The 25,593-nt window shown below is 39.9% G+C and overlaps 1 protein-coding gene across 2 annotated transcripts in view; it reads left to right on the top strand.

Moving 5' to 3' along the window:
- RRAS2 (related RAS viral (r-ras) oncogene homolog 2) overlaps window positions 1-23,887 on the top strand; it is an 84,539-nt gene extending 60,652 nt beyond the window's left edge. Inside the window, exons 2-6 of one of the 2 annotated variants that reach the window (XM_006865777.1) lie at window positions 11,384-11,471; window positions 12,306-12,408; window positions 12,590-12,698; window positions 17,370-17,488; window positions 23,386-23,887. In XM_006865777.1, the coding sequence (XP_006865839.1) occupies window positions 11,384-11,471; window positions 12,306-12,408; window positions 12,590-12,698; window positions 17,370-17,488; window positions 23,386-23,473 (507 nt within the window). In that variant the 3' untranslated portion in view covers window positions 23,474-23,887. Of the gene's footprint in view, window positions 1-11,367; window positions 11,472-12,305; window positions 12,409-12,589; window positions 12,699-17,369; window positions 17,489-23,385 lie in introns of both variants that reach the window. The other variant, XM_006865778.1, reaches the window with a different exon arrangement.
- Window positions 23,888-25,593: the final 1,706 nt, after the last annotated feature.

The raw sequence follows: 25,593 nt of genomic DNA, 5'->3' as shown, positions 1-25,593 counted from the left end.
GAACTGCTTAACCCCAAGGTTGGCAGTTCAAACCCACCAACCATTCTTGGAAACCCTGTACAGGGTCGCTATAAGTCGGAACCAACTCAACACTACCCAACAACAACAACCCTTAGCCTATACCAAGGGTTAAGCATTGGGTTGCTAACTGAAAAGTTGGTGGTTTGAATTCTCCTGCTGCTCCATGGGAGAAAGATGAGGCAGGCTACTTCTGTAAAGATTTACAGCCTTGGAAACATTGTGGAAGAATTCTACTCTGCCCTGTGTTGTTGCTGTTAAATGCCTTCAAGTTGTTTCTGATTCATAGGGATCCTGTACAGGAGGAGCTGGTGAGTCTGAACCTCTGGTCTGTGGCTCAAACAGACACTGTGGTCCAGTGCTAATCCTACAACGCCACACCAGGACTCCACTCTGCTCTATAGGGTCATTGCAAGTGAGCATTGCCTCAGCAGTAGTGGGTTTGATTTTTGTTTGACTTATTCCTACACCAGGGAATAAAAGCATTGGGAGTAGTTACAGGGTTTTAGGAAAAGATTTATTTGGAGTGAGCTGTCTGCAGTGTGTTCTTTACTCCACTAGCCTCTTGTATCCACCCATGTAAAAGAGGAGGAGAAAGTTGTTCTCTTAAGCTCTTGTAAGCCAAATGATGGGGAAGCACTGACAGATTGACATGTAGCCCCCTACATTTGGTGAACCAAAGGACAAGCATGTGATCTGTGGATATGTATGTAGTCATAAGGCAGCAAAGCAGAGAGAAAGAGAGAGGGCTGTGTAGATAGACAAAGACAGTAGGTTAAATGGCTGGAACCAGCTTGAAGCCAGCTAGAATGGAAGGCTATGCATGGCCACCTAAAATGCAACATGAACCAACAGGTGGTGCCTCTAGAAACAGGGATTGAAGATTAAGGATGGGAATGGCCAGGTCTCATCCAAGTCCTGGGAAGGGGTCTACCTTGGGGACACTCCCAGGAAACCCTTAAACCTTCATGAGAGAGATCACATGAACATCAGTTTTCATTGCTGTGTAGGGCCTCCCTCCACCACCACTCTCCTCCCCACCCCATCCCTTCAACTCCAACTGTGATAGAAGAGAGTGATATGTGGAAAGAGATGCAGACTGGTATCTCCCCACCCCACCCCTAGAGCCTCTCATCTCATCACAGGCATCTCGTTTGCTCTAGTAATGTTGTTAAGTGCCCTCGAGTCTAGTAATGGGTACTCTTAATTTAGTTGAGTATGAACTAATGGAGGTGATACACTGTACTAGACATTTTAATTATTGAAATTAAAATGTTCTTGGAGCTGAAAGGAAATGGTGGTGATGGTGGTAGTGGTTGTGTGCCATGGAGTCATAGCGACCCTGTATAGGGGTTCCTGAGGCTGTAAATCGTTACAGGAGCAGAACGCATCATCTTTCTCCCTTGGAACAGCTGGTAGTTTCGAACTGCTGACCTTGAGGTTAACAGGATGACTCATAACCACTATGCTACCAGAGCTCCTTTGGAAGGAATGGAAGGACTATTTATAATTGAGGAATGACTGGAAAAAAAGATGAGACTGTATTCTGGAGCCAGGAAAAACTTGGCTACTGAAGGGCTTTGAAGGAAAGTTTTATGCTTAAGCTCTGTTGAGTTTTAGCTCATTCGGTGTATTAGCTATTTATATATTCATGTACATATGTATGAAAAGATAGGAAATTTTAAGTATCAATAATGGTATGTATAGTGCTTGGGGTATGTATTTTGCAAATTACAACTCTTAATATAAGACAAAAGAGCCCTGGTGGTACAACGGTTAAGGGCCTGACTGAACCCCAGAAAGTTGGTGGTTCAAATCCAACCAGTGATTCCGTGGGAGAAAGACCGGGCATCCGCGCCTGTAAAGATTGTTGTTGATTCTAACCCTGAGTGACCGTATAGGAAGAGTAGAACTGCCCATGGCGTGTTCTAGGCTGTAAATCCTTACAGGAGTGGATTGAACTGCCCATGGCGTGTTCTAGGCTGTAAATCCTTACAGGAGTGGATTGAACTGCCCATGGAGTGTTCTAGACTGTAAATCCCTACAGGAGTGGATTGAACTGCCCATGGAGTGTTCTAGACTGTAAATCCTTACAGGAGTGGATTGCTAGGGTTTTGTCCGATGGAGCTCCTGGGTGATTTTGAACCGCCAACCTCTGAATAGCAGCCGGATGCTTAACCATTGCACCAGCAGGGTTCTCCCGTAAAAATGACAGTCTTGCAAACCCTATGGGCGGTCCTACTCTGCCGTGTATGGGGTCGCTAGAAGTTGAAATGGACTCAACAGCACCGAACAACAATAACAACGTAAGATTGTTTGAAATTGGGAAATTTTAGACGAGTTGCATTTAGGATTAGAGACATTCAGAAAATATCAAGATCATTTTCTATTTGTAGTTTGCAAACAAACTATGACTTGGACTTTATTGCCTGTTGTATACTAAGGACCTGCTGTGTGTCATCTGAGTCTCTGGGTAGTGCAAAAGGTTAATTGCTCAGCTCCTGATGGAAGATTCATATCCACCCAGAGGTGTCTTGGAAGAAAGGCCCCGCAATCTACTTCTGAAAGGTCACAGCCATTGAAAAGTTTATGGAGCACAGCTCTACTCTGACACACATGGGGTCGCCATGAGTTGGAATCATCTCTGTGGCAACTAATGTGTCACATTCTTTGCCTTGCACTTCACATGAAATATTACTGTGATCTTACAAAGGTGGTATTATTTCCAGTTTACAGACAAGGAAACTGAGTCCAGACAGGATAAATGACTTACTCCCATAGCTGGTAAAAGTGTTAGAGCCGGGTCCTGGTCTGACTTAAACACGAGCTCATTCTGCTCTACTCAGTGCCTTCCTAGGTGGTCACACACACCCAATACACATCATGGGATGGTCTCGGACAGTGCCTCTTGTCAGGCGGACGAAGAGTGGGGATACATGGTGATCACTGGTGATTGCAGCCCTAAAATCCTGCTGGGCATCTTGGTGGAGACCCCCACTGGAGAGGGGGAGGTGTGCCTTGAGTTTGCTCTCTGGCATGGGTTTCCTTTTCTGTTGAAGTAGGCATTAGGGTACGTCCCCCTTAAACTAGTCCCAAACAGCCCTGGTGGCACAGTGAGTTAAGTGTTGGACTACTAACTATAAAGCCAGCAGTTCAAACTTATGAGCAGCTCCATGGGCAAAAGATGAGTCTGTCTGCTCCCATAAGGATTTACAGCCTCGTAAACCCTAGGAATCCAGTCGATGGTGGTGGGGTTTTGTTTTTTTTTTATAGGGCCCCAACTCTTTGGAGGAAGTAGAGCTTTGAAAAGTGAATCAGTTTACCCAGGACTCAAACAGCTGGGGAGTAGGAAGGATCTTGATTTGAATTCCAGGTGACCTGACTCCCGGGCTCCCAGGCTCCCATGCATTTTCTCCTCATTATGCTTCGTCCAGTGAAGATGTAAATGCATGGGAGGCAAAATCCTTATAAACTTCATCATGCTTTAACAAAATGTAATGTTTTGTGCATAGAAGTAAAAATTGGGAAATGCTTTTCCTGCAGACTTACAATGGAGGTGAGCAGAGCCTCTCAGAATGTTAGGTCTAGAATGCTTCGTGACCTGATTTCTGTATGTAGCATGGGTAGGGAGCAGGGGCCAGGATCTCAGACAGCAAAGGAAGGAATGTGAATTTCAGTTCTGCTTTCTTCTTCAATGAAGTAAAATACAAATCTTAGTTCTGATGGTACTTTCACTCTTCGTTTCATAGGCCGATGAAGGAATGAAAAATTTGAAAGTTTCCTAGTTGTATTAAATAGCAAGGATTTTAGAAAATGAGCGTGGAGTCAGACTTAGCTTTAAGAGTTCTGTTACTTATTAGCTGAGTGACCTTGAAGAAGTAACAGAATTCTTTGCCTCATTTCAAAAAAAGAAAAAAAAAAATCTCTAAAGGGGAATATCTGTGTAAAGCATCATTGTGAAAATTAAATGAGGAAATAATATACATATCAAATAATATTTTGCATGTAATGTGTGTGTGTATGAAGGGGCTTCAAAAGAATTGAAGAGGGAACTAAAAGATAGGGACTTTTCCCATGACTTTTTTGAAGCCTCGCCCCTCATATATTCATACATTCAAACACAATCATTGCCACTGAGTCCGTGCTTAGTGACTGTAGGGTAGAGTGAAGTCCTGATGTGGCTCTGGCCTGCTAACTGCAAGGTCAGTGGTTCAAACCTACCAGATGCTTCTTGGAAATCCTATACAGGGTCACTATGAGTTGGAATCGACACGATGGTACTTATAACAACAACCAAGGACAGAGTAGAACTGCCCCATAGGATTTCCAAGGCTGCGCTATGGGTCGGAACTGACTCGACGGCACTTAACAACAACAACAATCTTTATTGTAATCTCACATACTTAGGACATATTGTCAGGAGGGAGCACTTGCTGGAGAAGGATATCATGTTTGGTAAGGTGGAGGGTCAGAGAAAAAGAGGAAGACCCCCAATGAGATGGATTGGACAAGTGGCAGCATTGATGGACTCAAGCGTGACAACAGAAGTGAGGTTGGCCCAGGATTGGGCAGTGTTTCGTTCTGTTGTGCTATGGGTCGGTACTGACTCGATGGCACCTAACTACAACAACAGTCTTTATTGATGCAGACTGACACATCTTTTTAGTGGGTTCAAACTGCTGACTTTTCTGGTGTGGCACTGTAGGATAAGCACTAGACTGCTAATTGCAGGGTTAGCAGTTCAAACCTACCAGCCAGTCCTTGGAAACCCTATATAGGGTCACTGTGAGTTGGAACCAACTCCATGACAATTACTAACAACAGCATCAGGCACAAATACATACTGCCATTTAAATGCTCAGTATATGATGACTTGTTATAATTGCCATTTCCTTGATTTTTGTGGGTGCAGTGGAAGCCGAGTATGAGTGCCCGTGACTCCCACAGAGGCAGAGTGGTCCTTTGTTGAAGGAGTCTGGAGCCTTCGATTTTAGTTCTGAATCTGTCAACGATTTGCTGTTTATAGGTTTATAAAGCATATATTCTAGTTGGGTGGGTAGGTGATATAGACAATAATATAATTCTTTTGAATTCATGTCCACAGCTCAATTTCTGGCCCTACCATAGACATATCTTTAACGGGGAACAATCAAAATAGGGAGGTGTGCACACCCCTGAATAATCAACTATGTGAGATCAAAAGGGCAGCATCTGCCCAGGAACAAAGTTCAGAAGGGTTGGGAAAGAAAGAAGACTGGAAACAGGAAACCAGAGAGGGAGTGTAATAAATGATGTTGCATTGTGGGGATTGTAATCAATGACTTAAAATGTGTATGATTTGTTGAGTTGAAAACTGATCTGCTCTGTAAAACCTTACCAACTCACAATACAAAGTTCAACAAAATACACGCTTTTTCCTAGGCGTAGATGGGAAAATGCTTTGACTAAAAGGAAATTTTAGACTTCTAGTACAGTGAGATGAAAACTCAAAGGTGAAAGAGTCCTGTCTTCCGACTTTACTTTTTTGTTGTCCTTAACTGCTACCACCAGGTTTTCTTTTTTTTAAAAAAACAACAAACCTTTTTATTATAAATGGAGTGAAGGTTTACAGAGCAGGTCATCAATTTCACATCCAACAAATCATGCACTGCATTTCATCTCACTGACTGCAATCCCCTTGGTGTAACATCACTTAGCCCACTTCCTCTTGTGTCTCTTGTTTCCATTCTTCCTTCTTTCCCCACCCTCTAAATTTTATCCTTGGGTAAATGCTGCCCTTTAAATCTGTAAGGAAAAGAAAGAAAGAGACGAAGTAGAGAGTCTTGGCTTCAACAGCAGGCAGGTTTATTGAGAGTAAACCTGGGAGGGGGTACTCTTACCTCACCAAAGGAGACCAAGTGCCCGTCTGTTCTCTTACAGATGGGTATTTAAGGCCGTGTGGTCTGGGTACAGTTCTGGTAAGTTTACAATGGGCAGGGGTATGGAGACTTAGGCACGGGTATGGAGATTTTCCTGAAAACTGGAATTTCTGGGGGTGGGGAGTGTGGGGGTTTCTTCAGGTGTAACAAAGACCCAAGCTTCCCGGGAGATCGGAAGCTCACGCAGGACCCCATTCAGTGTCAATTGGGGGTAGTTGCAATGCCATTCTGTTGATCAGTGCCATTCTGTTGATCAGGCACAAGGTCCTTCAAGATCTCAAGTGGTTGACCATTTTATGGCATGTAGACCTCACTAGTGTTGTTGTTCCTCCTATAGACCTGTCTATTGCTTGGCTGAAAACTGAGCCACCAGGGTGAGTTCATTGCCAGACCTGAAGGGTGACCAAAGGCCATAGTCTTGGAGGTTCCACCGGTCTCTGTCTGAACAGGAAACTTGATCTTTTTATGATTTTGAGTTTTGTTCCACATTTTCTTCCATTCTACCAGGACCTTCTAAGGAAAGATCCCTTTCATCACAGTTGTAAGTGGTGATCAGGTACCATTTAGTTCCTCTGATCTCAGGGTCCATTGATGTTCACATGGTCCATTAGTCCATTGGACTAATTATTGCCCAGAGCCTTCAGTTTTCATCACTCTTCTTTCCTCTGCTCTGCACATGGAGAGACCAGTAGATGCACCTTAGATGGCCACTCATGAGCTTTTAAGATCCTAGTTGTTACTCAACAAAGTAGGTTGTACGACATTGTCTTGTGGACTATGTCGTGTCAGTTGACCATGACCAACCATCAGGTCTTTAAAACAGTGATTTTAATATGATAAGAATGTTGCCAGATATATACAAAAATAAAGAAAATAGTATAGTGACACTCACAAGCGTTACCTCGATGATTTCCCCACATTTGTTCCAAATGTTTCCTTTTCTTCCCCTTTCTACACCTTATGTTTTTGGAGACTCCTGAGATTCTCTTCTGAGAATGATGTGCTGAGAAATGCCCTGTCATTTGTTTATAGTTCCCCAGTGGTACTTTAGATCTAGCCTCCTAGCCATTCTCTGTGTCAGGGTAGTAGATTTAACAAGGATCTGGATTCGCAGTTTCCTTGTCTCCAGTGTAGTATCAGTTCTGGTATGTAGACCAGGCTCCGCTCTGTGGCAGTGCTTGGGAACTGCACTTTCACCAGTAGCTTGGAAGAGAAAGTAGATTGTCATTCCTGTCCACTGAATGCAGAAGTTGTGTGAGCTTTTTTTCTTCCTTCCCTTATCTGCCCCATTTTTTGTCTTTGAATGGGAAGATACTGAATGTAGGAGGCCAATTAAAACTCGTACTGTGAAATTTAATGGCATGCAGCCAACAAACCTATTCCTGTTATTTTAATGTAATTGTTGTTGTTAATGCCTTTGAGAGGGCTCCAACTTGACCCTGTATAGAGTTTCTGAGGAGCAGCCGGTGGATCTGAACTTCTGACCTTGTGATTTGCAGTCCAGTGCGTATCCTACGGTGCCACACTGGGAGTCCTTACAGTATAATGGTTATGTGCCGTGGAGTCGGAACCGGGAGTTGGAACCAACTCAGAGCGACCCTGTACAGGGTTTCCTAAGGCTGTAAATCTTTACAGGACCTGAAAGCCTCTTCTTTCTCCTGCGGAACAGCTGGTAGTTTCAAAGTGCTGACCTTGCGGTTCGCAGCCTGATTCGTAACCACTACGCTACCAGTTTAATACTCCAGTTTAATACTCTCTAGTTATTAGGGGCTTTTGAAAATTATTCATATCAGGGAAATATCCCAGTCTGAATGGGAGCTTCCCCGATCCTAAACTTTCCCCACAACTCCTAGCAACTTTAAAAAGACAAGTGTGTTAGTCCTTCTTGGAAGGTATCCTGCTCCTTGAAGCAGAAGCTTCCCTTTCTTCTGGCGCTGGTCCTTCTCTGTGCATGTTTTCATGCCATACCTGGAAAGCACTTTCCTTTCTTCATTTCCCATCTCAGTGATTGTGTCTCCCTTCCTGCCCTGCCACCTCTGGACCGCCTCTACTATCTAGTACCGTGCAGTACTAGGCTTGTTCATTTTTCTTTGCTCTCTGCTATGGAATCTCTTTCCTGGGCTGTGGTTGAGAATATTCCTAGCTTCGGGAGAGAGACCATTTTGTGGCAAATTACTGTGGCTGTGTGTTCTCAAATGAATGGACACATACGTAGTCCCTCTGCATTCCTGCAGTCTTAGCACCTGGCGTTTTACAGCTTTGAGTAACCGTGGCATTGGCACTTCATGTATGGCGCTATGGACCACAAGGTCGGCAGTTCAAACTCACCAGCTGCTCCTTGGAAACCCGATACATGGTTGCTGTGAGTTGCAACTGACTCGATGGCACTCAACAACAACACATTTAGTACTCAGCCCTCCCACCCTGACCTCTACCACTCTCCTCAACACAGTTACTGGCATATTGTATAAAAGGCTTTGAGCCCTTTTGAGGGTAGTGACCCTAATAGCACATAGTTGTTGTTGTTGTGAAGTGTCATTGAGTCAGTTCTGCCCCATAGCGACCTTTTGAAGGATTTCTGAGGAGCAGCTGGTGAATTTGAACTGCCGACCTTGCAGTTCAAATGGCTTTGCAGTCTGGTGCATTAACCCACAGTGCCACACCAGGACTCCAGTAGCACATAATAGGTACTCCATAAATAATTTTTTTAACAAATAAGTAAACAAGAACAATTGGCTAGAGGGTTTTAAGTGGTGAAAAATAAGACTTTGGCATAGATCTAGCTGGAGGGCTTTGAATACTGGGCAAAGAAACTTCAGAATGCTATAAGTAACTGGGAGCCATTTTGTTTTACTTTTGTATCTCTTTTAGACATGTGGGGAATGTGGTGGCTCCATAGGATAAGTACTGGACTGTGAACCACAAGGTCTGCAGTTCAAACCCAACAGCTGCTCCATGGGAGAAAGATGAGGCCTTCTGCGCCTGCAAAGATTTAAAAGCCTCGGAAACCTTATACAGGGTCACTATGAGTTAAAACCAACTCCACAACCCTTAACAACAACAGCAACAGCAGAACTCAGTCATATACCTACACAAAAGGACACAAATCTTGAATGTACAGCTCAGTGAGTTTTTGCATATGTACAGTGGTCTTCACAGACAAATTATGAAAACAGATTGCCGTGAAGATAAAATGTGGATATAAGTTTCCAGAAATACTAACAATGAATTTGTCAAAAAAATAATTAGTAGGATAAGCACTAAACTGCCAACTACAAGGTTGGCAGTTCAAACCCACTGGCTGCTCTTGAAAGCCCTATGAAGGGTTGCTATGAGTCTGAACCTAGTCAAAGACACTCAACAACAAAATCAATGCTTGCCATTGTTGGCAAAGTGGCAGTGTTTTTACAACATTAAGGTGTTTCAAGAACTAAGACATCCAAAGAAAATATGAAACTTCTACCACCACTAAAAGGAAAAACAATTTAAATGAAACTCAGTGTTGCTTAAACCAATAATTTTTTAAATGTGTTAATGTCTTAATTCACTCTTGTAAAGCAGAATGCCCTCAGATTGAAAGAATTCTAACTATTATGCACGACTTTCACATTTCTAAGATTCTATTTGATATTTGTACATTCATTATGTTTTTCATAATGAATGTACAAATAAAGTGGCAGGGGCAGTTCAGCACATGAATTGGAAGTTCTCAATGCAGATAGGATTTTACAAGATCACAGTGTGGTAAGAAGTATCAGATTCCTGTGAAGCAACAGGAATCTAATGGTAAAAAAGAAGAAAATGTATTATCAACAACCTTGCTTGGTAAAAGACTGCCATTTTAAATTGATTAAACTAGTGGATACAGAGAATATTGTTTCCAGAGTTTGTAATTATTGAAGATGAGTGGGTGCCAAAAATAAGTTCAGGATTGTTTTGATACCTCTTTATTTTTAAATTGACGGGTGAGTGTGGATGGGAGGGTATTCTATTATAAGCTGTTCCTGTTGGTAAATATTTCTTTTACAGACTTTGTTTAATGAATCCTGCATTTAAGTGAAGCCACCAAAAAGGAAGTAGGATTATAGATAAATAGAATTATGTGATATGATTAATCCTAAAATATAAATACAGTGTGAAAGTGCCCTTAAAAAGTAATAATAAAGTTTGTATGTAACAACGTGGTAGTAGCAGGCAGATGAATACACATATCCCCACCCCACCTCCCAGGACCCGTGGCTGCCTCTTTACTGTCCTGTTGAGAATACCTACTTCTGAGTGGCTCTCTGGTATTTGCATAGGTCACCATGGCAGGGTTTGTCATTTGAGGGTGCTGTTTCTCTAGAGCCAGCAGGTCCAACTGATGAATGACCAAACTCCTTGGCACTGGTTCCTAGCACTAAGCTGTCTTCCTTCACGATATTATTCCTCAGATTTTATAATGATCCAGTGGGAAATGGGCTTTGAGGAAGTTAGTTAAGAGGAGAGCAGACAAGATCCTTAGAACAAAAGAGCGATAATATCTGCGCCCTAGTTATGTGTGCTCCTGGAATTCCTCTTCTTGTTTTACTTTCTAAACATTTTTTTAAATTGTGAAATGTAATATATGTTGTTGTTAAGTGCCATAGAGTCGGTTCCGATCCATAGTGACCCTTCATAGGGTTTCTGTAGAGCAGCTGGTGAGCTTTGAGCCACCAAACTTGATGTTCAAACTGACCTTTGAAGGTCCAGCGCATTAACCCACAGCACCATACCAAGACTGCATTTAATAAGCTATTTCCCTTTTGCTCGGATACCTTAATTGGCTTGTCTTTTGGGAGATAACAGTAGGTGATCTTGATAAGGGAAGGAAAGAGAAATCGAACTTGGGATAAAAATAAACCAACCCAGAAATAACAGAATAAGTTTGAAACCTCTGCAAATGAAAAAAAATCCTGAATTAACGTTTCCTTATATAACACAATGATAATGGAAAAGGGAATAAGACAAAACTCTTTAAGGTGGAAGAAAAAGTCAAGGGATGAAATCTCCCAGGACTCTTTTTTGTTGTCTCCATTTGTCTGTAAACCTACTTTTGTTCTTCGGAATGATGCTTACCACTTCGTTGAAAATTCAGATAGGGCTAAATTATAACTGTTTTCCTAAAACTTGAGATTCTAGATTCTTAAGCAAAAATAAGTGAATCTCTTTTAAAAAGGCAGTTGGTTATTTGTAATCTTCTTGCGTATTTCAGATATGAAAACTGAGCGATATTTAGTATATTTTTCCCCATGGAAGTCTCTGAAGAAATTTCATTTATTGGGGAATTGACATAGTTGGATAAACCTCATTTCAATGAAAATATCTTTATAAATTGTTAGAGCAGTGGAATTTGATAAACAAAGTTGCATCAGCATGTGGATGGGCGAGTGAATATAAATTTTAAAGTAAGGTTCTTTTTTTTACAGTCCTATTTTGTAACGGATTATGATCCAACCATTGAAGATTCCTATACAAAACAGTGTGTGATAGATGATAGAGCAGCCCGGCTAGACAGTAAGTCATCTTTCTGTATTTGATAGTTTACGTATCGTATTTAAAAAGTGAACAATATTTTGCTAAATAATGTTAAATAATGTAATTGAAATATTAGATCATCTAAATGTAAGTCCATCTCTTTCATTAGTATTGATTGATGAATCTACATAGTTGGCCACTTCAATATTTGGGAAGGAGAAACAAGTCTTATCATTGTAACTTGTTGGAATTCTATATATTAGAACATTTGGAAAAAACATGTCGGGTCCCAATTCTCCTTCTCTTTTGGTGAAGACTGAAAATGAGTGACGTGAATATAGAAAAGTTCAATATTTGATAACTCGTTTAGAATTTATAGGACAGAGGCTTGTGAAAATAAGAGTTTTGGTTAAACTTCCCACCTCCTCAAAAAGAAGTGTCATGCTCTTTAATTTGTATGGTTCTTCTGTTCTCAGAGATAATGACACAAGTACATTAGTACTGCTATGCTAAATATGGTGTTGGGGGTAGAACCAAACTTTCTTTCTCAAATTTACAGGTATCTTTTTTAATCCTCCCCACTTGGAGAGGAAAAAGTGCCTTCAGAGGCTTACCTGACTCCCGTTACCTAGATGGGTGTGATGTTTTTAACCTGGTAATTGGTTAGTTAATACATTCTAACCACTAAAACAATCTGTCCTGATGAAGATAAACTCTGAAACGGGTTGTCACTAGAAGATATTTTTGTTTTTTTTTTTATTATATTAAGTGTGATGCTTCTTAGAGGATCCCCATTAATTGGGCATGCCCTGGCGGGGAAGCCATATATAAAATGAAACCCAAACACAGTTACCATTTTTTTTTCTCCTTTAGTTCTGGATACAGCAGGACAAGAAGAGTTTGGAGCTATGAGAGAACAGTACATGAGGACTGGCGAGGGTTTCCTGTTGGTCTTTTCAGTCACAGATCGAGGCAGGTTGGTACCACAATTAAAATACGGATCTGTTGTTCATGTCTAGATTCCTACTTCATTGAATTTGGGCTTTTCTTGTTTTTATAGAAAAAAAGAAAAGTAATAAAGCACTAGAATGACATGGAACATGACTGAAATCTGATACTTGCCCAAATGGATGTGTTTTATTTTTGTTTTGTTTTAGCTTTGAAGAAATCTATAAATTTCAAAGACAGATTCTCAGAGTAAAGGATCGTGATGAGTTTCCCATGATTTTAATTGGCAATAAAGCAGATCTGGATCATCACAGACAGGTGAGAAGGAATTTAGCTGTTGGGAATGAATTGTTTAATTATGCAAGTTGAACAAATGAAAGTGCCATTGATTTAAAAACAAAAAAAGTACTATATGTTACTGAGCTTGGCATACTGGATGTTATGGAAGTCACCAGAACAAACCAACAAACCCTCTGCTGGCAAGCTGGTTCCAATTCATCGCAATCTTATAGGACAGAGTGAGAACTCCATAGGGCTCCCAAGGCTATAACTCTTTACAGGTGCAGACAGCATCATCTTTCACCCTTGGAGCAGCTGGTGGATTTGAACTGCTGACCTCGAGTTTGTAGCCTAATACTTAACACACTGTGTCACCAGGACTGCACAGAAGTCACAATAGGCAAGAAAGCAAATGGAAGTAGATTTTGGGAAATTACATTTTCACATAAAGGAACTCTGGTAGCGTGGTGGTTACGAATCGGGCTGCGAACCTTAAGGTCAGCGGTTCGAAACTACCAGCCGCTCCGCGGGAGAAAGATGAGGCTTTCTACTCCCGTAAAGATTTACACCCTCGGAAACCCTGTACAGGGTCGCTATGGGTCGGAACCGACTCGAAGGCACTTAACAACAACAACAATACACAAAGGAGCTCTAGTAGAGTAGCGGTTACGAATTGGGCTGCTAATCTCAGTTCGAAACTACCAGCTGCTCCATGGGAGAAAGATGAAGCTGTCTACTGCCATAAAGATTTACAGCCTAGGAAACCCTGTACAGGGTCACTATGAGTCGGAACTGACTCAATGGCACATAACAACAACAACATACACAGATCTTCAGAGAACTTATCAAGCCTACATTGATGATCTCTAACACCAGTAATTTACAAGAAAATAGTATTTTTAGTATCTAGCTTCAGTCTAATGTCCTCTTTTTTTTTTTTTTTTTAATGCAATCATTTCAAATGTATTATTTGTATTTTGGCATATATTGTACACTGTGATCTTTCTGCTGGGGGGAGGAGAACAACCAAAAAGTAGGATGTTTGGGTTCAACCAGAGATTTCCTCAGAAGAAAGGCCTTGATGATCTAGTTCAAAGACAACGGCCATTGAAAACCCTAAGTACGGATCACAGCTCTACTCGGACACACATGGGTCACCAGGATTGACTCAGCAGCATCTGGGAGTTTTAGTGTAAAATAAATCAGATTATGTAAGAGATAAGGCTTAGTATTCACCGTCTCTATAAAAATTCTCTGGGTTGAAGGACCGCTGGGAAACATTTGTGTTAGTTTCCTATCTTTTGTCGATTTCTGACTTCACAGTGCAGTGGTTTTGCCTTATGTGGTATCCTTTTTGTTTGCTTTGGTGGCAGAGATGCAGTTCTACTTGTTAATTAAGATGATGCTACATCGGCGAGCTCAAAAGCAGCTTTATGTGTGGTTAGAGATTTCTTGATCAGAAATGTATCCACAAACTTTACAGTCTTTGATTCCTGGAAGACAGTGATATGAAACCACACTTTAAAAATAAAGAAGTGTAAGTGGCCTAACGGTGGTCTTATTTTAGTATTAAGATAGTCATTTGCCTTTCCTCTCTAGCTGAATTGCATTATACATGCTGGGTAAAATAAGGTATATTTTTGAGAAGTAATAGGGCAAAAGACAAATTCAAAGTTCTTTAGGATACATATTTTCCTTCTGTTGAAAATTTTGTCTTACTGAAGTGAGTAATGTAGTGAGCTTGACTTGTTTCCATATTTATTGACATTGAAGCACACTTCTAGGCTCTGGGTATACAAAGACACTTGTGCTTTCCTCTGGAACCTCAAACAACTTACTATAATAGTAGAGAAGAAAAAGCAATACCCACAATTTTATATTTGTGACTTGTTAAGGATTTTGTAAGTGTTAGCCCTAGGGTGGATAGAAACTATAAAATCGGATCAAAACTATAGCAAAGGCTGATGACTTGAGTCGTGAAGGATTAATAAGAGTTAATTGGATGATATAAGAGTACAGGGTTGAGCAAGAAGAGATCACATCCCTGGAAGATGGACCAGAATTTGTAACAGAATGGTAATATTTCCACAGGAAAACATTTCTCATGTCAAATTTTCTTAAGATAGAAATGGTTCTTTCTAAACCGGTGCTTCTGAAACTTTCTCTTAGCTTTCTTGCTTATGTTAATCGCTTACTTGATTTGATTGGTTCATATTTTAAAACCTTAGGTCTTATGGTTCAAATGTCATTTTGAAGGAAGGCAGGGTAAATTTTTTAAATGGCACAAACTTGAATATATCAATATTGTGTTGTGTTGTTGTTAAGTGCTGTTGAGTCAGTTCCTACTCATAGTGACCCTGAATATGGTTTCTGAAGCCTCAGCAGCTGGTGGGTTTGAACCACCAAGCTTGTGGTTAGTAAGCCAGTGTTTATCCTACAGTGCCACACTTTTGTCTGCCACTCTTTTACGATGTAATAGGGCATAAACCTATTATGAAATAATTGTTAAATGTTATATACATTATTGTAATAACTTAGTAATATGTTGAAGTGGCTGACTTGTGGGAATGAAGTATTAAATTGGGGTTGGAATCGTAAATTAAACTGAGAAAGGATTAGAGAGAGCAATACCTAGAGCTCAAATTGGGCCTAAAATAATTACTAATCCCAGTCAGCCAAAGTGGAAAACCTCATAGTTCTTGGGGTATTGGGATTATGTCCTAGCAGTGGGGCAAAAAGAAGCACCAGGGGCACAATGGTTAAGTGCTCAGCTGCTAACTGGAAGGTTAGGGTTAAACCAGCCACTTTGTGGGAAGAAGATGTAGTAGTCTGAAGCCTCAAGATTTATAGACTGGGAACATCTTATTGAACATTTCTGTTCTGTCGTAGCTATAGTCACTATGATTCGGAATGGACTTAATGACAGTGGGTTGTGTTTTGGATTTACTGAGGCAAAAGTAGCCTGATGTTCGTAAAACCTAAAGCATCACTGGAAATATCCAGCTGTTTACAAATAACTGCATCCCAGGAGAAGGTTCAGTAGTATGTATAGGAATACAAAATATCCAGTATCAAACAGGTAAAATCCAGCATCCAGGTAGCCACTCAAAAGTACTCGGCATGCAGAGAAGTTGGGAAACATGGCCCATAATAAAGAAAAAGTGATCAATAGAAACAGGCCCAGAAATGACACAGATGATAGAATTAATGGACAAAGACATGGAAACAGTTCAAGAAGCAATGTGAAAGACTGGCTATGTTAAGTTAGAGACATGTTGTTAGTGACAACTCATAGTGACACAACAGAACACTGCGTGGTCCTGTACTATCCTCACAGGATAGGACACAAAAAGTTATTTTGTTTGAGTCCATTGTTGCTGCCACTGTGGACTCATTGGAACTTTCCCTCTTTTTTGCATGTTGTCCTTTCCCAGGGACTGGTCCCTGACAACATGTCCAGAGTACGTGACACCAAGTCTTACCACCCTCACTTCTAAGGAACCTTCTCACTGCATTTCCTCCAAGGCAGATTTTATTTGTTTGTTCTTTGGGCAGTCCATGGTCCTTTCATTATTCTTTGCCAACACCATAGCTCAAATGCGTCACTTCTTTTTCTCCAGTCTTCCTTATTCACAGAGCAGCTTTCACATGCATATGAGGTATGCATACCAGGTGACATCTCTGCTCTTGAACACTTTAAAAGAGGTCTTTTGTAGTAGATTTGCAGTGCATTATTCGGTATCTTGACTGTTGTTTCCATGAATGTTTATTATAGATCCAAATAAAATGAAGTCTTTGATAACTTCAATATTTTCTCCATTTACCCTGATGCTGTCTATTGATCCATTTGTAAGGATTTTTGTTTTTTAACATTGAGTTGTAATCAACACTGACGACTGTAGTCTTTGATCTTCATCAGTCAGTAGAGACGGAATATATAAAAGGATCCAAATCAAACTGTTAGTAATTAAAACTATAATGACTGAGACAAAAACAGCACTGATTAGGATTAACAGCACCTTGTACGTGTTGTCAGGAGGGATTAGTCCCTGAAGAAGGACGTCATGCTTGGTAAAGTAGAGAAATCAGCAGAGAAGAGGAAGACCTTCAACAAGATGGATTGACACAGTGCCTGCAACATTGGACTCGCATGACAATTGTGAGGATAGTGTAGGGCCAGGGAGTGTTTCGTTCTGTTGTACATCAGGTCTCTATGAGTCAGAACTGACTCAATGACACCTAACTGCAACAACAACAACAACAACAACAACAACAGGTTTAACAGCAGAAAGAAATGGCCAAATACAATGAAAACTATAAGCATACGTATTTTAAAAACTCAATGAGTTCCAAAGACAAGAAATATGGAGAAAAATATCCTAAGGCACAGCATAATGGAATTGCTTAAAACCATTGAGAAATAGAAATCTGGAAGAAAAAACAAAATAGAGTTGGCTGAAAATTGGGTTAGTGAAGAAAAGCATTATATATAAAAGATCAAAAATCAAAATGACAGATAGTGGAATAGTGGGTTTTAAGAACTGAAATCCAACAAAGAAAACATCAACCTAGAAATCAACAACTACAAAACAAATTATTTCAGAATGGAAGCTGAGATAAAGCCTTTTCCACCCATATAAAAGGAGAATTAGATAAATCAAATGTAATTGTTAATGCTGTACCTCACACACAAATCTTTTGGAATTTCAGATAACCCAGGAAGAAGGACAGCAATTAGCACGGCAACTGAAGGTAACGTATATGGAGGCTTCTGCAAAGATTCGGTTGAATGTCGATGAGGCTTTCCATGAACTTGTCCGGGTTATAAGGTAAGCAAAACACATTGTAGAAGTTTGACTCAGCTCATCATATTTGAACATCTAATCAAACTAACAACGGCAACAAATTACCTTGAAATATTTTTGGCAAGAAAAGAGGAAAGTAGATGTGATTCTTATCTATAGTGATTCTGGTCTAGGGGTTAATCCAAATGGTGTATAAAAATTTTTAATGGAGTACATACTACATTTTAGGCACTTCCTCTGTATGCAGTCTTGTTTAATTATATTAGTATAGAAGGTATACAGGGATTTTGAAAAGAATAATGCAGCTTCCAAAGGTGGTACTGGTATGATGCTAGTGATGATAACAGCTAACATTTGAGTGGTGGTCTGCACCAAATATGAGGGGGCTTCAAAAATTTTGTGGGAAAGTTCTGTTATCTTTTAATTCGTTTTTTTTTTTCACTAATTTTTTGAAGCCCACTCATACTGTGCAATCCTTACTACAACCAAATAAGTCAAATGATATTTTCTATCTCCACTTTCAGATGAGAAAATTGAGTAGCAAAGCAGTTAAATAACTTGCTCAAGGTGTACATATATGAAACAGCAGAGCTGAGACTTGAATACAAATCTCTTGGATTCTTAAGGTGATGCCCTTAGCCTTGCTTCTTATCTGACTCTTCCCAGGATAAGAGGCAGTAGAGATTGTAGTCTCACAAGGAGTGACATATAATATTCCAGACTACAAGAAGATTTTTGTGTGATGGTCTAGGGAAACATCTGTGGTTCAGCCACTTTCGGTGATGGGCGAGGTCTGCTGGGGTTGTTATGTAAATGTTTGTGTGTGAGAAAGAGTAGGTTGCATTAGGGATGGGCTTGACGTGATCATTTTGGATCTTGGTGTCCTCCTTATGCTCTGGTCTAAATCAGCTGGCTTTCTCAGCTAATTAGATAGTTTGGTAGATGTGTGAGACTAGTTTTGTTTATTGTGAATTTAGGGTGGATTAATGTTTGGTAAGGTGGAGGGTCAGAGAAAAAGAGGGAGACTCCCCAATGAGATAGATTGGCCAAGTGGCAGCATCAATGGACTCAAGCGTGGCAACAATCCTAGTGGCCCAGGATCAGGCAGTGTTTCGTTCTGTTGTGCATAAGGTTGCTATGAGTCAGTACCGACTCAATGGCACCTAACAACAACAACAGCAGCCTGAACTGTGGGTTTCCTGGACTTAGACCCTTGCCACCGGAGCATTCTTTTAGTAGAGACTTAAAAAAACAAACAGAGAACAACAGTGAAGATTTAGATGACAGATTTTTGTGTCTTAGTCGGTTGTTAAAAATCCCCATCCTTTTATAAACTATGGATGAGCCAGTGCCTACTTAAAATAATTCTTATTGCCTCCTTGAAGCATTTTGTCTTTGGTTTGATTTTTCTTCAGAATCTATCAGGAGTGAGGGAGGGGTAGAGAGGGTTGTGTTCCAGGCACTGTTGTTGTTCAGTGCCATTATGTTGGTTCCGACCCAAAGTGGCTCTCTATAGGGTTTCTGATGAGCGGCTGGTAAGCTCGAACCATAGACCTTGTGGTTTAAACCAGCTTTGCAGTCTAGTGCATTAACCTACAGTACCAACACCAGGTCTCCTGCCAGGCACTAGTTGTTGTTGTTGTTAAGTGCCGTGGAGTCGGTTCCTACTCATAGCGACCCTACACAGGGTTTCCAAGGCTGTAAATCTTTACGGGAGCAGATCGCCTCATCTTTCTCCCGCAGAACCATTGGTAGTTTCGAACTGCTGACCTTGTGGTTCACAGCCCGATTCGTAACCACTACGCTACCAGAGCTCCTTGCCAGGCACTAGTAGGCATTTAAATAGAACATAATTTGTAATCCTCACAACTGTGAAGGGTAGGTTTTTCTTACTCCTTTCTAAAAAGCTAAGTCTCAGAGAAGTCAGCTAACTTATCTGCTCCTGACAGGACTAATAAGCGCCGGCACAGGGATAACTGCATACCTCATAAACATAATTTCATCTTGTTCTCTAATGGTACTCCACCACTCATCTGCCATTTTGTCGTACTGTGGTGGCTTGCGTGTTGCTGTGATTCTAGAAGCTATGCCTCAGGTATTTTAAATACTAGCAAGGTTACCCATGGTAGACAGGTTTCAGCTGAACTTCAGACAAAGACAGACAAGGAAGAAAGAGAGATGGACTACTTCCGAGTATTTGCTCACTGAAAACCTTATGAATAGCAGTTGGACACTGTCAGCATCAGAATATTGAATATTTAAACATGATGAAGTACACCAGAATATTGTCAGATACAGTGTCGGAAGATGAATCCCTTAGATTGGAAGGCACTTAAAATATGACGGGGGAAGAGGTGCCTCCTCAAAGTAGAGCTGACCATGATGATGTGAAGGTAGTAAAGCCTTTAGGACCTTCATTTTTTGATGAGGGGGCAAAACTTAAAGAGAAACAGTTGTAAGTATCCATTAATAATCGCAACATGGCATGTATAAAGTAGGAATCTAGGAAAACTGGAAATCGTTAGAAATTAAATGGAACACATAAACAACAATATCCTGGGCATTGGTAAGTAGAAATGGAGCTGTGTTGGCCATTTTTAGTCTGACAATCACAGGGTTTACTATGCCAGGAATGATAAATTACAGAGGAATGGCATCACATTCATCATCAAAAAGAACATATCAAAATCTGTCTTGAAGTACAACACTGTCTGTGTTAGGATACTATCCATATGCCTACAAGGAAGACCAGTTAATACCACTATAATTCAAATTTAGACACTAACCATAAAGCCAGTGATTGATACAATTGAAGAATTCTTCCAGCTTCTTCAGTCTGAAATTAATCAAACATGCAGTCAAGATGTGTTGATAATTACTGGTGATTGGAACGCACAGGTTGGAAACAAAGAGGAAGGATCAGTAGTTGGAAAATATGGCCTTGGTGATAGTAATGATGCTGGAGATCACATGATAGAATTTTGCAGGAATAATGACTTCATTGCAAATACCTTTTTTAAACAACATAAAAGACAATTATACACATGGACCTCACCAGATGGAATACACAGAAATCAAATTGACTATATTTGTGGAAAGAGACGGTGGAGAAAAGTTCCATATCATCAGCCAAAACAAAGGCCAGGAGCAGACTGGAACAGACCATCAGTTGCTCATGTACAAGTTCAGGCTGAAGCTAAAGAAAATGAAAACAAGTCCATGAAAGCCAAAATATGGCCCACTTGAATTTAGAGATCACCTGAAGAACATATTTGATGCATTCAAAATTAAAGACCAAAGACCTGGAGTTGTGGGGATGACATACAGAACATCATACAGGAAGAAAGCAGTGAGGTCATTAAGAAGATAAGAATGAAGGAAAAGACCAAAATGGATGCCAGAAGAGACTCTGAAACTTGTTCTCCAGCATAGATATGCTCTAAAGCAAATGGAAGAAATGAGGTGAAAGAAACTAAATAGAAAATTTGAAAGAGCAACTTGAAAAGACAAGACCAATTATTATAAAGAAATGTGCAACAATAGGGAGTTAGAAAACCCAAAGGGCAGAACAGGCTCAGCCTTTCTTAAGCTGAGGGAACTAAAGAATAAAAAATTAAGCCTCGACTTGCAATATTGAAGGACTTTATAGGTAAAATATTGAATGATGCAGAAAGCATCAAAAGCAGATGGAAAGAATTCAAATAATCACTGTACCAAATGGTCGATCTTCAATGATTTTAAGAGCCAGTGAAACTGAAGGAAGAAGTCCAAGGTGCATTGAAAGCATTGTCAATGGCAAAGAACAAGGCACCAGGAGTTGATGGAATTCAATTTGAAATCTTTCAGCAAACTGATGCGGCACTGGAGGCATTCACTCATCATGCCAAGCTATTTGGAAGACAACTACCTGGCCAATTGACTGGAAGACATCCATATTTGTGCCCTTTCCAAAGAGAGGTGACCCAACACAATGCAGAAATCATCAGACAATATCATTGATATCACTTGCAAGTAAAATTTTGCTAAAGATAATACAAAAATGCTGCAACCATACATTGACAGAGAACTTCCAGAGGTTAAAGCTAGATTCAGGAGAGGATGTGGAATGAGTGATATATATCATTGCAGATGTCATATGGATCTTGGCTAAAAGCAGAGAATACCAGAAAGAATACCTGTGTTTTATTGACTACAAAAAGACTTTCTACATAATTGTGTGGATTATGACAAGCTATGGGCAGCATTGCAGAGAATGAATAGGCCTGAACATTTAATTGTGCTTCTTGGCCTACCAGTACCTAGACCAAGAGGCAGCTTTTCAAACAGAACAAGATAACACAGAATGATTTAAAATTGGAAAGGTGTACCACAGAGTTGTATTCTTTGACCGTACTTTTTCACCATACTTATTCAATCTGCATGCTGAGCAAATATTTTGAGAAGCTGGATTATGTGAAGGAAAATAACATCAAGATTAGAGGATGATTCATTAACAACCTGTGATATTCAGATGGTACAACCTTCCTTGCTGAAAGCTAAGAGAACTTAAAATACTTACTGATGAAGAACAGAGATCACAGCCTTTGGTATGGGTTGCACCTCAATGTAAAGAAAATAAAAATCCTTACCACAGTACCAATCAACAACATCCGTATAAATGGAGAAAAGATTGATGTTGTCAAGGATTTCATTCTTCTTGGATTAACATACTGCATTATGCAAATCTGCTGCACAAGACCTCCTTAAAGTGTAGAATAGCAAAGATGTCAGCTTGAGGACTAAGGTGCACCTGACCCTAGCCATAGTATTTTCAATACCCTCATATGCATGTGAAAATTGTACAGTGCTAAGGAAGACCGTAAGGAGCTCTGGTAGCGAAGTGGTTATGAATCAGGCTATGAACCGCAAGGTCAGAAGTTCGAAACTACCAGTTGTTTCGCGGGAGAAAGATGAGGCTTTCTGCTCCCGTAAAGGTTTACAGCCTCAGAAACCCTGTACAGGGTTGCTATGAGTCAGAACCGACTCCACGGCACATAACAACAAGGAAGACTGTAGAAGAATTGATGCATTTGAGTTAATGGTGTTGGAGGAGACTACTGAAAGTACCATGGACTGCCCAAAGAACAAATCTGTGGAAGAAGTACAGCCAGAATGCTTTTTGGAAGCTAAGATGGCCATACTTCATCTCTCATACTTTGGACATATTATCAAGAGAGACCAGTCCTTGGATAAGGATATCATGTTTGGTAAAGCGGAGAATTGGAGAAAAAGAAGACTCCCAATGAGATGGATTGGCACAGTGGCAGTAGAAGTGTGCTAAGGTGTAGCAATGATTGTGAGGTTGGCACAGGACCTGGCAGTGTTTCATTCCATTGTGCATAGGGTTTCTGTGAGTCAGTATTGACTTTATGGCACCTAACAACCAGAACAACAGTGATGCTATCCTTCATTATATATGCAGAGCTGAACTGCACCATTTTGGTTTCAAGTATGTGACCTTTCCCAGGGTGATCTCCAGGTCTGTCTTTTGAGGTGTCTGTGGGTGGGTTTGAACAACTGACATTTGGGCTTAGTAGTTAAGCAAGCTATTAACTATTTGTACTACCAGGGACTCCTAAGTATATACCTTAGAGTCTCACAGAATCTCATACTGGGAGGAGAGGATCTTAGTCGTTAACTGAGTGTGGCATCTCATCTGATTCAGGAGTTTCTGATTAAAGCAACTCAGCTCTGCTTATGTTGGTATTAAAGCTTTTTCTTTTCTCTTTTTTTGCAAAGATTTGCTTTGATTCCCTCGTTGAAATGTAGCATTGAAAATCTTGTGCACTTAAACTAGACTTGTCCAAAAATAACCTGCATTTAGAACTGTAGATTGCCAAGAAGGCAATTACATTTAGATTTTTTTTTTTTCTATCTTACAGGAAATTTCAAGAGCAAGAATGCCCTCCTTCTCCAGAACCAACACGGAAAGAAAAAGACAAGAAAGGCTGCCATTGTGTCATTTTCTAAGAATCCCAGGAGTTTTAGCAACCAGCTGCCAGGCAAAGCCCTCTTCTTCTACTCACCTTTCAGTTTACATCCTGTTGGTACCTTTCTAGCCTTAGACACTCAAGTCCTACAGACGATCACCATGTTAGCCTTAGACCAAGAAGCTGGCTAATCCTTTCCGTGAAGCTAATACTATGGCCATTTCAAGACAACTTTAAAGGAAACACTAAGGCTGTTTTTAAGATGATCTGATTCCTTTAATAGACATATCTGGGCACACACACATACACATTCTTTTTTTAAGGGCTTGCATTTTAATAGGGTGAAACAGTTTGGGAACCTAAACTATTTGCTAAACTGAAGTCATAGGTTGTGAAATCATTTTTAACTTCTGGGAGTGTATTGCCTACTGTTACTTTAAATAGAAACATAGGGATTTTTTTAAAATGTGAATTTTTGCCCATCTTAAAAATTTTTGATGTCAACTTTAACCTGAAACACTGTATTAAATTTATAAAAGTGAGACATCTCAAATCTTCTGCTATAGCTTTTGTTTTTCAGTGGGCAAAATCTGAACTATTATGTTTATGGAATAAAAACTATCTATAAAGTCTTTATTATGACTCCTATTCCTGAAGATGATTATATGTGGAGAAATATTTGGGCTCATTCTAGATTTAGGCATTTTATTATTCTTATTTTTTAATTAAGCTCTTCTAATAGCCATGTTGAGGGTGTAAAAATGAATGATTTCTGTCTTCCTTTTCAAGTATTTCTGGATAAGGGATTCAATAAAACTAAAACTTTTTGTTTGATGTAATATAAAATATGGAGTTGATCTTTCAGGGTCAGAGATGATTAATGTTTTTGCTATATACTTTTATACATTATTTTCTTATCAAACTAGTTAACAAGTATTTTTATATGTTTGTAATCAAATATGCTTTCTCAGCATACCTTGTGTATATGTAAAGATAAGTATTTAATTCTCACTGTTCACTTTTAACTGACAAAGAAAAAAATGTGGAAGCTACAAAAACTGTGGTAGAACTTTACTTGCTCCTCCGGTCCTGATTGTCCCCACCTTTGGCCAGTCACATACGTACTCAACGAAACCTTTCCATTAGAGTCCAACTTTCCGGATGATGAGAATCTGAACTCACTTTCTTTATTCCTTCTGAGATTATTGACTGTCATATCAAGTATTAAATGTAAAACTTTGAATTGTCAATTAGTGTAACTGTGGTGGTGGCTTCTGATTTTCTTTTTGATTCTGTGGATTGTGTTTAAACAATTCGAAACTATGTTTCCTGATTTTGAGATACTAAGTGGTACTGCACAGTTGTCACTTTATTGAATGTGTACAACAGTCTCATGAAGTTTATAAAGCGTACCCTTGTTATAGCTTCAGGTGCTAGAATTAAAATTAAAATTGATCTATTATCACAAAATGATGCTTGTGTTCCCATTTTGTTATTTTTGTGGTTTGTTGAAGGAATGGGTGTTAGAGGAAGCTTATTTTAGTAACTATATGCGTTTCCCCCCCAAATTCCTTATAGTTTGAATCTGAAAATCAGCATAGTTCATTTAGCAGGTATAAACTGTAAGTGAAGCGACTTGGTGGGGTTGGTGAATTCTCAAATGTTCCTTAAGGTGGTGATAAACTTTTTCTATGAAATGCTCCTGACATAGACCCCCAGCTGGAGAGAGGAAGGCAAGTACACCCACACACCACTGTATGGATGAAGCTTGAACCATCTGAAGCAAAGCACACAATACATTTATTTGAAAAGTAATACAAAACCATAATTTTTGAAACTATATTTCACTATATTTACACTATAATTCAGAATATAATTGCTTTAACATAGAATTCTCTTTCATTTCAATTACAAAGGCATAATCTTGAGAGATAGGAGATGTCGAGAAACAATAGCTTCACGTATAATTTTGTTCAATAAGGTTTCTATGATTTTATAACAATACTTGTTGACTGACCCTGGTATTCATGAACATTCCATTCCTCTTGGTGAGTTACAAGCACCTCAAATGTGCATAGTCCCGTAGCCATACTTGGAGTCCTGTTGTGGCACTGTGGGTTAATGCACTGGACTGCAAAGTTGGTTTGAATTGCAAAAGCA

Source organism: Chrysochloris asiatica, unplaced genomic scaffold, assembly GCF_000296735.1.
Source record: "Chrysochloris asiatica unplaced genomic scaffold, ChrAsi1.0 scaffold00083, whole genome shotgun sequence".
NCBI lineage: Eukaryota > Metazoa > Chordata > Mammalia > Afrosoricida > Chrysochloridae > Chrysochloris > Chrysochloris asiatica.
Note: the sequence above shows the minus strand (reverse complement) of the source record. Positions and strands in the feature narration are given on the sequence as shown.